Source organism: Pipra filicauda, unplaced genomic scaffold, assembly GCF_003945595.2.
Source record: "Pipra filicauda isolate LSUMZ 115617 unplaced genomic scaffold, ASM394559v2 scaffold143_size2779998_pilon, whole genome shotgun sequence".
NCBI lineage: Eukaryota > Metazoa > Chordata > Aves > Passeriformes > Pipridae > Pipra > Pipra filicauda.
In genome coordinates, this window is record NW_024103918.1 from 1841077 (window position 1) to 1855863 (window position 14787).

Genomic DNA, 14787 nt, shown 5'->3' on the forward strand with positions numbered 1-14787 from the left:
CTGACACCCTTACTTCCCTGTTACTTACAGAGAAAGACAAATGAGTTCCCTGAAGGAAGGGAGTTTGTTGGAGGTTAAGACATGAGCAAGGAAAACTTTGAAGTTTTGATGCCTCTTGAAAAGTTTTTGTCCCTATTTATTCACAGAAAGTGCACTATTTTAATGAATTTTTCTTCTAAGATTGATGTAGTTGAAATCAATCCTTCCTGGGAAGAAAGAAATCTCCTGTGAGACTTGGAAATACTGCAGGCATCTTTCTCACCATCTCAAAACCTGTTTCTTAGGAAATCTGGGCTGATGTACAAATTAGGAAGGAATTCTATGGAAGTATACACCAAAATGGTACCAGTGAGATTCCAGAGTATAAATGAAGATAAATGACAGTTCTATTGAACAGTAAGAAGTACTTAATTGATGTGAACGCAATGCTGGTGCTGCTGAAGGCTTGCTGTGTCTGTCTTTTTCTAATTGGTTCCTGTCTCAGAAGCTGTGAGGGTCTGTGTTAGAAGAACCACAATATTGCAGATATTCCTACAGGCGGAGCTGAAAGTTTAAATCACCTTACAGAAGTAAAGCTCTTGAATAAGACACACCAGTGCACCAGTTTCACACGAAATTAAAGCACATTCCATTGTGTTTGGGAAGCTGAATGGAAAGTGTTATTAATAACAAGATAATATGCTCTAAAACTGCTTAAAAGCATGCTTGTTTAAAAGCTGCTTAGACATAATTTCCATGTTTGGCTTATAGCACTTCAAAGAATCATTAGGAAGACTTCCAAGAAATTAGATCAGCTCTATCTTTAGAAACAGACATTTCTTAAATGTTTGATATCCCTCAGGCTGTTGGGAGAAATTATATTTTGGCAGAAAATCACAGCTAAAACATTTCAGGTGAATTGGCAGTACCAGAAAGGAGGGAGGAGTAAGACAAAGAAGCTAAATTGGGACTGAGGAATATTAGATTTCTAGCATTGAATTCACCTGGGCAACCCTGGACTTAATTTCCAAGAGTATGATTAGGAGAGGACTGTCTTCTTTCCTTACATTTGATCCTTCCGAAAGCATCCGGTTGCAATTTCACCCTGTGTGGACTTGCAAGAAGCTGAAGTGCTTCTTCTAAGCTTGTAAGCTTGGCACTTCACATCTTCCTGAAGTTAACCTCTCCTTCCTTGTTCTGGAAGATGTTGGCAGAACAGTCTTGAGAGTCGGCTCATGTGGTGTGTGGATTAACGGAGCTGTAGCCCAGTTCCAAATTCTCAATATCTTCTGTGCACGGGGGAGGGAGGGCAAAGGGCCTGGTGAAGGACAGGTCATCAAAGCAGCTACAATTAAGGAAGCCAGTTGTGTGCAAGAGCTCCTTAAACTGTTGGATAAACAGGTTGTGCCTACCAGAGGCAAAAGTCGACATCCCCAGAGGTGCTGTATTTTAACTTGCCACTTAGACAGGCTCAGCTAACTCAGCTAACTCAGGAACTAACAATCCTTGCTGTGATTCATTTAGCCCCTGTAGGGCCACCTACCCCTCTCTGAAGGACACATTATCTGCAAATCAAATAATCTTCACAGATTAGTGAAAGCTAGAGAATTGGTAATTTTTAATTACTGGAATTCACACAATAGTGCAGTATGACAATATTTGGGTTGAGAGTAGTGTAGAGAACCTCATTATTGTAAGCTTGTTTTGTTTGATGGAAAATTACTACTTGTTTTCCAGTGAAAAGTGATGAGTCTGTCGAGGGTGGTTCTTTTTTAACTTTACAGAAAGGCAAGTAGGAAACAGGCTTGGAAGCTCTGCTGTAGCTGGAAGTTTGGGCTTGCTTTTTTTATGTATTTGCTTTTAGTTAGTACATGTGAGCCTAAATTTTAGTAATGATATAGTTTTGGGAGTGTGACATTAAGAGCAAACAGAAGTTTGATGTAATGGAAGATGAGTGATTCGTGTAGCTAAAAATTAGCCATTCTGTTAGTTAAACAGTATGGTTAAGGTATATCACAAAGATAAAATACAAGCACGTACAACTCAGTGATTCTCTGGAGCTTACTGTAGGCTGATGCTCATTATCACCAACCCGCTTAGCAACTGTTTTTCTACACAGTGTGAAAGGTGGAAAAGGATTAACTCTAATAGGCTGAAGCCTGGCTGGAAAATTAATGCTTTAAGAAACAAATTTCAAATCTCTTGATTTTTGCTCCCTTGATGAATCTGAGGCCAGTTGTGTGGAGCAGCATGTCGACTAAATATTCTATGGGTACCTCTATACCACCTGGCTGAACTTGCCTGAAAGTGGACTCCACACGAGCCAGCCCAGCCCAGCTCAGGTCTTTTAAGACCTATATTCTCTACTAAACCTATCCTGTTCTTTAAAGATTTCCCTGTAACCTCTGTGAGAGAAACCTGCTAAGAATGGCTAGTATTACTAGCAACCTGTCCAACCTCAGCAAAGTCTTATGACAGAAGATTGTATAGAAATATAAAGAGAATTTAAATGTGTTTAGTGGTTAGAAAGGTTTCCTTGGTCTCCTTTCTTCTTAAATTTATTTTTTTTTTTTTTTGGCATTACAAAGTCTAAATTTGTAGGCAGTCTTAAGCAGAAGTGGCCAGGTGGGGGAAGGAGGAGTGAGAAGAGTTTACTTGAGGGCCTAAAAACTAAATTTTCAGTCATAAATAGCATCACCATTTGCCTTGTCACTGATAGCAAAGCTAGGCCCTGTGTCCTTCAAACAGGGCAGCATGTTCAGAAAGTAAAAAGCAATTTTCTCTTGGTCCCATTGTGCTCAGAGAGCTTCAAAATTATTTTCTTGCTGATGACCTTCTCCTGAACACAGACTGAGGAGTTTTATTATGTTGGAAAGGGAAAATATGACTTACCTGGAAGGCTAGGTAAGGAAGAGACCTTCCTGAAGAAGAAAGCAAAAAGGTCTACAGACTTTAGTTCCCTCAGAAGGTGATATTCTGTTGCAACAAGTCAGAAGTCATGTCCAAATGATTGTACTTTCTGTTTCTTTAAACTGACCTCGTTACCTATTCCGGTCTTTCTGACTTGCTGGGTTTTTACGAACTGCATTGGTTCTCATTAGGTTTTTTGTCTATATATCGATGAGGGATTCCCTTTCAGTCCATAGGAGTGAGATCCTTTGTTCTGTCTGGCTCCTTCAGCAGCTCTGGATTCAAAGGCAGGCAAAGCAGCTGGGGACATTCTCACTCATTGCTGCAGTAAAAAGACAAGTAAAAAGAAACTGTCTCATATCATACCACTCTGCTGTTATCTCTGGCAGCTGTGGCTAAGCACTCTTTTTGTCCAGTAGTTTTTCTTGCATTGCCCTGTCTGTCACACTCCTTTCGCATTTTCTGTCTCATAAGTTTCTGGGCATGAGGTTTCCCAACAAGGAAGAAAAAGGAAAGGAAGGTTCTTGGCAACGTTTTTCATCCAGAGGCCTGTTTATATCATGTTATTCCTAAACTTTCTTCCCATTCTTCTGTGAAGAAACAGGGACCCTCCATACAAACTAGACATACGTCTCCCTACACATTAGTACCACATATATATTATTTGGTCACATCTACACCCAGATGTCTTTAGCCTCTCTTCTTACATCCATCCCACAAGCCTAGCCTGTGTTGCCTTGAGGTGGTCACACATTACTTTGTTAAAAACAGTGAGACTTAAACACCCATATCACTGCTCTTCTGCTCTCTAGGATTAACTCTGTCTGCTACCATCCTCCTCCTGAAATGGAGTTATTCTTCCAGTGACTGTTCTGTGCATCTGAAGAGGCGGTTTTGGTGACAGTGTGTGCAGAGTGTCTGTGACAGATTTTGTACGTGCATGTATTCTGCATGATTGCCTTAAATAACATGTTTGAATCTCAACCTTTATTACTAGCTATTAAGTAACTTCCTGCATGGCAATTCTGTCGCTGTAACTGAGTTGGTTAACATGCTTGTATTTCTCCAAATAATCTTGTTCCATCTAAATGTGTCTTTTATCCCAAATAGTAAGTATTCCTTTGTGAAGTGAGCTAACAATGCATCATTTGTAACAGAGAAGTTAATGGGAACCTGAATGTAATAAGGGTTAGTGACCTGAAACTTCTGCATTCTGTACGTACCTTGGTCTCAAGCAGCTTCAGCCGTAATTATTTTAGCTAGGTAGAGAGAGAAATCAGTTCCATCAGAGATAAACCATTACAAGTTATGAAATGAGATCTGTACGTACAGACACGCTGTGTTCGTGTCACTGCATGGGGGATTGAGTACAGAGGAGATTAACGTTCAATCTTGGTTAATAATCCACGTCTTTATAATAAAAAGAAAAAAAATAATGATTATGAGCCTTTCTAAAATAATGGCATGAAGACAGCTGCTTGAGTCTGGCTAATAGAAACCTGAACTCTCTATATGAGCTAGGGACAGTATTTAGGTGGCATTCAGAGTAGTTGCTGGAGGGAGGGAGCTGCAAAATTTGCATAAAATTGGCTTCTGTGGTCTTCAATTCAAGAAGAATGTTTTTCACTTCCAGCCCAACAGAAGAGGATAGAATATATGCAAAAGTATTTTGAATACATGAACAAAAACATTTCTGTGCAATGAAGTCTTAAGGATAGGTGACATAGGCAAAAGAGTTTGTCCTCATGGAAACTATACCAATGTAGCTATAGATCTATCCTCATAATTTTAGTTCTACATTTCCCTCTGTAAATAAGCCTCAGATATTTTGGGGGAACCAGTCTTCTGTTAGGATCAAGCCCAGAAGCTTTGATGTTATCCTGTTTCTGTCATGTTTAACTAAATAATATTAACCAAATAACTCAATATATTTAACCAAATGCTAGGTCCTACCTTTCAACTGTTCATCTAAATTCAAATTTCATGTATTGGGCCAAAGAAGCAAACCAAAAAAAGCTCATTTGGTGCCATTTCTTGTCTGTGACTCTGAAATATTTGATCAGCAGTCACCCTTGAGTGGTTTTTGAATTTATGTAAAACTTGTATCCTTCAAACAGCTGAGCCGATGTTCCCCAAAGAGGAGATTTGTATTATGGGAGTTTTGTCCACTTGGTACAACATTTCCTATTTGCTTCAAACAGATTTTTTTTTAAAAATAGACCTTTGTATGCATTTGCTTTCACAGCTCAGCTAACACTCATCTCTACAGGATGTAAGTTGTGCTTTCCAATTGTCATACATGTAAGGAACCTTTTTCCTAGCTGTGCTCCAGGTCAATTAGGGTAAAAGAAGAAACAGTTAAGAATTAATTTCCACAGTCCACAAGTAATGATTTTTCTGATAACCAAGTTATTTAAGTGTTGTTTAGCAGCAATATTTTCATTCCGATGAAATATCTTAAAAACACAGACATATTTGATGAGGATTTGGATTCCATGTGAGGAAGTTGCTGGGGTACATTAAGCAACAATCATGACAAACTTACCAGCGCTAATTTTGCTGGTCCTGTATAATTGCCTTCAGGAACATTCTTTCATGGCTATTCCCTACAGCATCTGTGTTTGCAGTGAGTGTGTCTGTGCAGTGCTGTGGACCGGTGTCCATGCTGTACAGGTGCCAGCTGAAGTACTGGGGGGGCAGTCAGCTCCCACTTTGATCTGTTCAAAAATACCGGTGAGGCATTGCCACCTCCAGCGTAGTAATGAGTCAGTGCAATAACATGTGCTTCTGGTGTTTCAGTATCAGCTTCCACCAAAGTCAAAGGGAGTTGTTTCATTGATTTCAGGGATCAAACGGAAAGAAAAAAAAAACAAGGAGGGGGCAAGGGAACGAGATTGTCTGTGGGGTTTTTTCCATCTCACTGATGTGTGACATTTCCATCTTCAGTTTTGATTAAATTTCCTTTAATTAGCCCATTAAGCTAAAATCACCAAAGCTAATGATTGAAATGTTGGTTAACTGATGATCTTGTTTCAATGGAATTTGAAAGACATCATATTTCTAAATTAATAGTGGCATTAAACTGGAGAAGATAAAATGATGAACTATTTGTTGCAGAAATGCTAGTCTCAAGAGAAGGTTTGTACTGAAACTGCATTTCTGTTAGGAAAAAATAAGATTAATAGACAACCAAAGCAGCACTGATGGTCCTAACAGTGTTTAGCATTCACACGATTTTTGTATTTTGGAAGGATTTCTGTCTTTTTTTTCATCCCTGGTGAACTTCTGGGAATTTCTTGAGTATTTTGGTCCCAGTGCTCCTGCAGGTGAAATCAGCAAGGCTCACTCTTAACTTGAATGAACTGTAGATAAAAGTAAAATGCAACCTATTGTTTTCTGATATGGGTATGTTAGGTGGCATTCCCTTGAGCAACAGAAATACTGGTTTGTATCATGCCTTCAACTTCTTAGGAGCTGAACATTTGGTAGTTCTCATAAGAACAACCCTTTATTGTCTGAAGAGGCATGACATGAGAAGTGCATCAAAGCATAACATCTTGGGGCACGAACCTTAGGTTCTACCAAGGAAAATGCCTGAAGCTATTTTTAGAAGTGCTTCATTGCCTGGAGGTACAAAGAGAGTGCACAGTAGTCTTTGCAGAAGTATCTGTCTCTTCTTTTATGTTCCTTGAGCTAAAGTCTGCAGAAGTGGAGGGAAAAGCTGACAGATACGAACTGCTTATTTGTCTTGATAATTAATTTCCCAGCCTCAATTTAACATCTTACAATCATAAATTCACATCAAAGTGTCCCTGTCTCCAAGTGGCATTTAGTGTGCACCCTCAGGAAAGAGGCTGAGGATCAAATGCATCACAGATTTGGTTTCAGCGGTCCCTTCGATGTAGCACCAAGGTTCACTGTGGGCAGGGCAGGGCGTTGATTTTCAGACACAGCCAGCTGAAAGATGTGCAGCTGAATCAGTTTCCACCTTACCTTTTCCTGGGTGTTTCAGCAGCATAGAAGGAGAAACAAGAAGCTTCTACTGAGCTACAGCCTGTACTTAACAGCCCAAGTTGCTGTTTCTCCATAACGTAACAGACTGTGAGCAGTGGTGGTTCGGGACCTGTTTCAGTCATCTCTGCTGCTGGCACAGTAACTTGCAGGGAAAAAAGTAAATCAGAGCCCACTGTGTCTGTCCAACAGCTTTTGTTTAAGTCTCGTATGGCAAGTCTCAAACTGAACAGCTTATGTTTATGCTAGAGCTTGTAATTTCATTTGAAGTGTTGTGGGATGTCAGCTGTAGAGCAAATGAGGGAAAGAGGCAGGGGGAGGGCAGCCAATTCAGTTGGAAGCCAATTTAATATCCAAGGATTTTATGTTCCTTGCAGTTCTCCTCCTAGACATACCCACAAGGGGTTTTAGGTATCCCAGCTAAGAACTGTGAGACTGCTGACAGCATCAGACTGCAGTTGCACTTTGTATGGATTGGAAAGGCAAAAAATACACTTTTGTGATCTTCAGATTTATATGGATGGAGCTGCCACCTTTTGAGCTGGTAAAGATGGATCATTTAGCAAGGAAAATTACATCTTGCTATTCCTCTGATGCTAGGGGTACTCTTCCTTCACCATATCTACTATTATTTGTGTCAATCACCTGCTCTTTCATGGTAGCTGCTCGTGTCTTTAGAACTTAAAAAGCTGGTTTTAGAGAAGTCTCTCCATGTGTCCAGTGCATATCTCCAGAATGAGAAATTTCATTATTGAAGCATCATTGTTTTTCCTTACCAGAAATAAAGGAGGAATATTGCAACTATATCAGATCTTTTCTGTTGTGAATGGACTGTATTCTGTTCTAAACCCCTTACACCGTTCAGAAGCTGACAGGAGTTTTTTCTGTTTCAAGTCTTTACTGTAGTCGGGTCAGCTTTTCTGGCCATGTCCCCACCTGTAGCTTAGCAAGAACACCAGTTGCAGGAGATGATGCCACTTCAATCTAGATATGCTCAAAGGAATGTGCATCTCTGGAGTCTGTTTTGGCTTTTGCCAAACCTCACTGTCATCTCTGATGAAAGCTGCACTGTTTGAGAACAACATGGAAGTTGGTTATGTTTGTTGACTGAGTCAGGAGGCTCAGTCAAAATCCACATTCAAAACACAGGAACATGCTGTCCCAGAGTAAATATGCATATGACCAGGGAAACTACAGTTGAATTTTGAGGTTTTGAGGTTGGTTTACTGGTAAAGGAGTGGTAGTATTTAAAAACAATAGGAGTCAACAAGACTGATGTAAGCATACTGATAGCATACTGAGAGAAAATATTTTAGATCCAGTACTATGCATAAAGGACCAGAGTTTGTGAGAAGAAAAAAAGTTCTGCTGGGTGTTTAGATTCTTGCTGCAAGGAAGAGACAGAATTTCTAAAGCCTTTCTAAATAAATAGGGCTGCTCCTCAAAACACTGTGTTCTGTATAGTATTTGGTTTTCTTGTCTAAACCAAAACACCTGCAAGAATTCACCTTCTGACTGAATACTTACATCTAAGAGATGGAGCAGAAATAGATCTACATTAAAGAGACCCACGAATGACTTAACTTCTGCTGGCATAAAACATCAAGATGCACCAGATAATTAGGTTTAAATAATATTTTGTATTCACTTGCAGCTTGTTCTACAGCCCATGTATTTACAGGCTTGATGCAACCTCTCAGCATTGTATCTGACTTCTGGGCCATGGCCAGCTGCTTTTAGAAATTGTTCTCCTTCCTAAGCAGAATATTATGATTTTATGTGGCAGATATGCATTGGGAGAATGTGAACTTACTAAGCCAAGAGAAAACCTAAATCTCTGAGTGCACAGAATTAATGCATGGTCAATATACTGACAGATTTGAAGTATTTGGTTATGGGTTATTTTTTGCTCTTCCTGTTGACTTGTAATATCACTGAGGGTGAATTTACAACGATCTTGCTGCTGGTAATGTAGGAGTGGCAGAACTTCCTGGCAATAGCCAGCTGAGAGGGTGGAAGTGATTTAAGGCAAACCTGCTCTTCTATAAGGAGATAATGCGTCCTGCTCTTCCTATGGACTACCCAGTGTCAGTTCCTCTCTTTTGTGACTGCCAGGGCTGTTAGATATCCTTCACTCCCTACAGGATGGATCAACACCAAATACTTTCTAAATTGGTTTCAGCCTTTGATTGCCAGTTCCTTTTAGAAACTCCAAATTACTTCAGAAGCCCTGCCTACTTATTTTTCTTAACACTTTAGGGTGTAAATGACTTGTGAGAATAAAATCACCTAGGGGTCTGGTTGGTTGGTTGTTTTTTTTTCCTCTGTGCCAAAAGCCAGGGGACTTTGTGTATGAGTGTGGTCAGAAAACACACTTCTGCCTCCTTCAGATTGTATGTCTCTGGAGGGAAGAGGGACTGTATTCTTTTATTCTGTCTACCTATATTAATGTATTGCTCTCCTCCTCAAATCATCTTTACTTGTTAGGAGTGAAGATACTTTCTCTGTCAGTTTAATATTTTTATACGTGAAAAGTTTTTCTCCCCCATTCAAAAACTGCTTTAATTGTGAAGAGCTCTGAATTTCATCTCTTTAGCAAAATTTAATCCCATTTTTTCCAATACACGCAGGTTTTGGTTTCAGATCATCGCTTCATGGGAAGAAGGATCAGATGCCATTATTGCTTTTGACAATGTCTCCCTTAGTCTGGACTGCTATTTAACAAGTAAGTTTTCATTTTATCCCCAAGTGACTTGTCCTTTATTTGCCAAGTAATTGAAATTTGGAAACTGTGGGGAAGGGATTCAGTATCTTCAAAAGACTCTTGAAAGGTAAAAGTATGCTTCAGAAATAGCTGTGCTTAGGCAGAGCAGCCTGTTCACGTACATACCTTATTAGTGGAGCCAACCAGTGAATGGGTTCCGAGTTTGGCAGTAGGTGGGTAGCGAGACATATGGTGTGGGAGAGCCAGCTTCCAGCTGAGACAGTGGCATCACCTCTCCATCCAGGCTGATGCAGTAGCCAGTCTGTGATTATAGATTTCCAGATGACCTGGTTTGCAGTGTGACAGTTATCAAAATGAATGACAGTTGGACTGTGGCTGGGAAAAGACAGGCATCCAGTGATTGACACTAACTTTGCAATAACATTGGGCACGATACTCCAGTTAAATTAGAATGAGGTTATTTTATTTGGACTGACGCACGTTTAAGTCTGAGTCAGACTAGGATCTTCACACTCTACTGCTCTGAGGAAAAATTTGGATTCTGATCCAGGCTTTGGGATTGACTGGCCTCTAGAATGTGCCCAGTCTATACCTCTGATGCCAGATTTCACCACGTTTAGATTGTTATTAAATGTTTGTGTCTGGCTCATCTTTCATAATCTCATGCATAGTGAATTGCTTTAATTTGTAAATGTGTTTAATGATCTGTCATTCTGTACCTCAGACCAAAAACTTACATGAGGATTGGAGGATTTGCTGCTCTGAACAAATGAAACTTCTACCTTGGGTTGAGCAGTAGAACTTAAGTACATTCTTTCATCTCCTAGGCTTGAAGCTACAACTTCTGTAGCCCTGCTCAGACTGAAAATATCTAAGCCACTTCCTCATCCAACAGCAGTCAGAATGTTTCATCTGCTTTGTAGTGTGTTAATTTGCATTGGCTGGAGCATGAGTCTTTCCATTTATGCAGTAATACCTCTTGCTTTCTGTGCATAAGTGCAGTATACCTTAGGTTCAAGTATTCTAAAGAGATCTTAAAATCAGGTTAGAATTAAAAAAGATTGCACATACTCTCACTGGCTAAAGAGAAAATGTATAACAGTTGCTAAAGATTATATTCTGGTTTTCTGCTTTGTGTTTTCATTCACTTACTGTTTTGCCTACCACTCATTCCTGTTTATTTTTCTTTCATCTCAGTTGTGTAACAGCAATAGAAAGTAAATCTGCCTATTCCTTTTAATAGCATTACATCCTGTGACTGCAGGATCTTATTCTCAGCACAGAAGTCTGTAGCCTTTAATTTAACTTCAGTTTTGGATTACATACTGGCTTAGTCACCCTCAGTCATAAACCAATCTGTCACTTCTGGTTTTCTAGTCAGTGGAGAGAAGACACTTCGAGGTATCACTCCAGACTCAAGCAATTTGCTCACCAGTAGAGGTGGCCAGAAGAAATTTGGATGGGAACAAAAGCTTCTGGGAAATCTCCAACTCAACAGTGCCCCCACTTCTGGTCCAGCAGGTAACTGTCTGCTCTGGGAAGCATCATTAGATAGGAGAGATTTCCAAGTAGTACAGACCTCAGTTAGATGTGGCTAAATGCAATATGATTTTTTTGTTCCACAGCCTCTGTTTAGAGCTTTTCTCAAGTCCCTCACAAAGAAAACAAAACAAGTTCTAGAAAGCAAATTACCTGTAGCTGCTAACTGTAACTTGGATTCTGATTGCAAGCTGGTGAAAGAACCAGAGCGAGCCTCTCTTGAAGTAAAAAGTGCTTTTAAACTGTAAGACAGTTTGTTTGATGTCATGATCATATAAAAATTGTCAGGAATCAAAGCGAACTGTCCAGATTGACTGAGCTCAGCATTTGGTAACATGAACACCTAACTCTAGTTAATATAGGCTTGGTTTAAAATAATATAGCCTTGCTTTTTCAGTAATATTTTCATTGTCCATTTGAAGCAGTATAACACTGGACTCTGTTTTAAAAATACGATTTTTATTTAGTTAGAAAAGTCTTGTATGTTAATGTTATTTCATTCTCCCCTACCCCTCAGCTCCTCTTTCCAGCTTAACTGTGGTGGTGTGGGCCAAACAGATGCAAGAGTTCCCTTCTCTTCCCTCACCCTCCCATCACTGTCTCCCAAATGGTTCTCTCTTACCTCTCCTAGGCTTGCCCACGTATTCATAATACCTGTTTTGGGCTCTACATGTGTATTTCCATTTGAATCTGCTTCCTTCCCTCAGCTTCTCTTCCTGATTTGATTTGGGTAGCCACGATCTCCTACCTGGGGAAGCAGGGCTGACCATGGAAGTGAGGGGTAGCTACTGGAGAGAGAAGCACTTGTAACTGCAACTCTCAGCACTGTGTGCAGCTCCTCTCTTAGGACTAGCTGGTTACCTGCCAATTTGAAATACCACCCCTCTTAAGTTAGAAAACAGATGTGTGGTTGATACATGGCTCCTTTGTCAGTAAGCCTAGGGATTTGGTCCTGCTGCCTCCTTTTCTCTTCACGTCTTAGAGAGACTTCTTTACATCTGTTCTATCTGTTCTGTCTCACTTTCCTACCTGCAGTGTACTGTTGAATTGCACAGACTAGTTGTGTTAGCTCTGATACCAACAGTGGGCTGGTCAGTGTGTCCCAAAGCTCCACACAGCCTTCAAAGCCTGCCTGAAAAGCTGGATGCATTAGCCCACTCCGTGCTGCTGCAGCAGGGCAGCTGCTGCTGCCTGAACTCTCTTGCTCAAAAGCGAGCTCTGGCAGTGGAGGCTGATGGTACAGCCTGTGGGGCAGGCTGAGCTGCCACAGGTGGATCTGATGGATGCTTTATGTACTGAGCATCATACAGCAAGAATAGTGCAGGAGCACTGACAGGAGTCTCGAGGGAATGAGTCAGAGGGGATGAGCCCACATGAGATAATGCTGGCTGGGTGGAGCTGTGCTTTAGCTTTAATTGTTGTGTCTGGGTTTGTTACAGATGTCATGTGTGAGCTTGGACTAGTCAAAAAAGTATAATTTTAAAAAATATCTTTATGTCCTGTTTGAAGATCCTTTGATGTCTTCCCTTCACTATCTGTATATCTGTTTCCTGCCTGTAAGTGAAGTCGTCTTTTAAGTGCTCTCAGTATTGCCCTTAGGATCTTGTGGTAGGATCCATACACAGGTATAGGTTATGGACTTCTGGCTGACTTCCCTTAGGAATGTCAGTGCTCAGGTGGTGATGTAGTTTCCTAAGGCACATGCACATTTCCTTCCAGTGTATCTGCTGGTTTAGTAACAGCAAAAACATTAGATATTGGATTCAAAGTTAATCTGAAGTGGGTGTGTGGGCTAGAAATCTTGTGACCATAGATTTCTTTGAGAATTTTGTTACTCCCTACTTCTCACTAGACCTGACATCTTCTAGCTCTTCTGCTCCCTGTCCTATGTGAGGAATGCAATTTAAAGAAATGCCTGGATAGTAGAAATAATGGGAGTCAGATTGAATGAGGGTAGAAGAGAAGGTCACTGAGGTACTTTGAGCAATTAAAATAATTTTTTATCACCTTGGGGTGAAAATTAAAGGCAATTCCTATGGTATCTAAGCCAGCTTGCCTATTTTCTGGGCTTTATCTTCTGTGCTGTTCATATTCTGTCTAAAATTGTCTCTAGTCCTTGAGGTTTGAAATCACTCCTGTAGCAATTTTCTCCCTTTGTGCCCTCAGAGTAGACAGGGCAGAAATCAGAGAAGCTAAGCAGCAGCAAGCCATTGCATTTCTGAGGGTCTTTGCAGCTCTGAACCACCTTTTTCCTTTGTGTTGCCGAGTCCCTGCCTGTTCTCAATAAACACTGCAGATACTTGTTTGGTCCCTGGGCTATGCATTTTACCCAGCTTTAATCTTGTTTCTTTCTGCATCCTGTAATGCATTTAAGAAACCTCAGGCTGAGTCTGTCAAGGCTTTTCCTTTGATGGCCACATATTTGCTGTTGTGCAAGAGAACCAACAGCATCAGCACCACCCTGAAGTCCCAAAGACTGCATTGACCAACATGAGCTCTGCCAAAAGTAATTACGGCTAATATGATCTTTGACTTGTGTGATGGATCACACGCTCTAGTATTTCCTTCTTAAGAAATCATATTAAAACAAAGAACTGTGTTCCTGAAGCTAAGGAGACAACAGGATAATAAAACACCCTCCCTAAATCCCCAGGCCCGCTCAGCCTAAGCAGCAGGAACTGCAGTCTGAAAGACAGGTACCAGTTTGTTTACCTGACAGTATATCCAAAGATGCTCCATTGCTTTCAAGGATATGGGACCTCCATTTGCTGCTTTGTATCTGAGAACAATCTCTTACATACACCTGCTGCTTTTGCCTGTGCTTGGAAATCCATTTTCAGCAGAAGTGATAGCACCACCAGCCTCCCCATCCTCTCTGTTGTCAGGCCCTGTACCTACTGAATTACTTCTTTATCCTTGTCCTTGCTTATTGTGGCTTGACTTGCCTCCAGGAGGTATACACTGGAGGTTCAAAACACAACACAGCCACAATGTGAAAGATTCTAAAGCTTCCAGAAATCTGTTGACCCCATCCTGTGTCACACATGGGATAATGAATGCACTGTGTGGAATAAGACCTGAAATTGCTACAACCAATGTGGTGGTGTTATTTTCTCAAGTTTCTAGATGCCCGGGACCAACACAGAAGAATTCCTGTGCTTTTCAAGTTACTTGCAGTACAAGGTGGCCATTATTAGATAGATGTTCACAGAGCAATGCAAATGCTTTCTGTTTCAGTTAACTAATGATGTTTTATTTGCTGAAACACCAGCTTCTTGCTGAAATGTTGCAGGTGAAACTTAATTCTAGAAGCAGCCTGCAAAAAAGTTGTAACAAGGCCTGCATATACCAGAAGATTCAAGCAGCTATAATGGAACCAGGATTTTTGATTGAAATGGTTACATCTGTCCAAAAAGCTGGGTGCTCTTTATTTTGTTGTAAACTAGGCTTACTTTGGCTTTGTTTTTACACTGATTAGGTATTAGTTTAAGTAAAACTCAAGGCTGCTTAAACTATAACATTGTTCAACTACAATTAAAAAGCCAATTTATATCAAAGCAATGCAGTTTCCTTTTGTACACAAGGCTAGAATATGGGAAATACAGGCATATAAAGATAGAGTG

The 14787-nt window shown here is 40.4% G+C and overlaps 1 protein-coding gene across 1 annotated transcript in view; it reads left to right on the plus strand.

Moving 5' to 3' along the window:
• ALK (ALK receptor tyrosine kinase) overlaps nt 1–14787 on the plus strand; it is a 307386-nt gene that overhangs the window by 251053 nt on the left and 41546 nt on the right. The window contains 2 exon segments of the mRNA XM_027713024.2: nt 9531–9625; nt 11003–11146. Of these exon segments, the coding sequence (XP_027568825.2) occupies nt 9531–9625; nt 11003–11146 (239 nt within the window).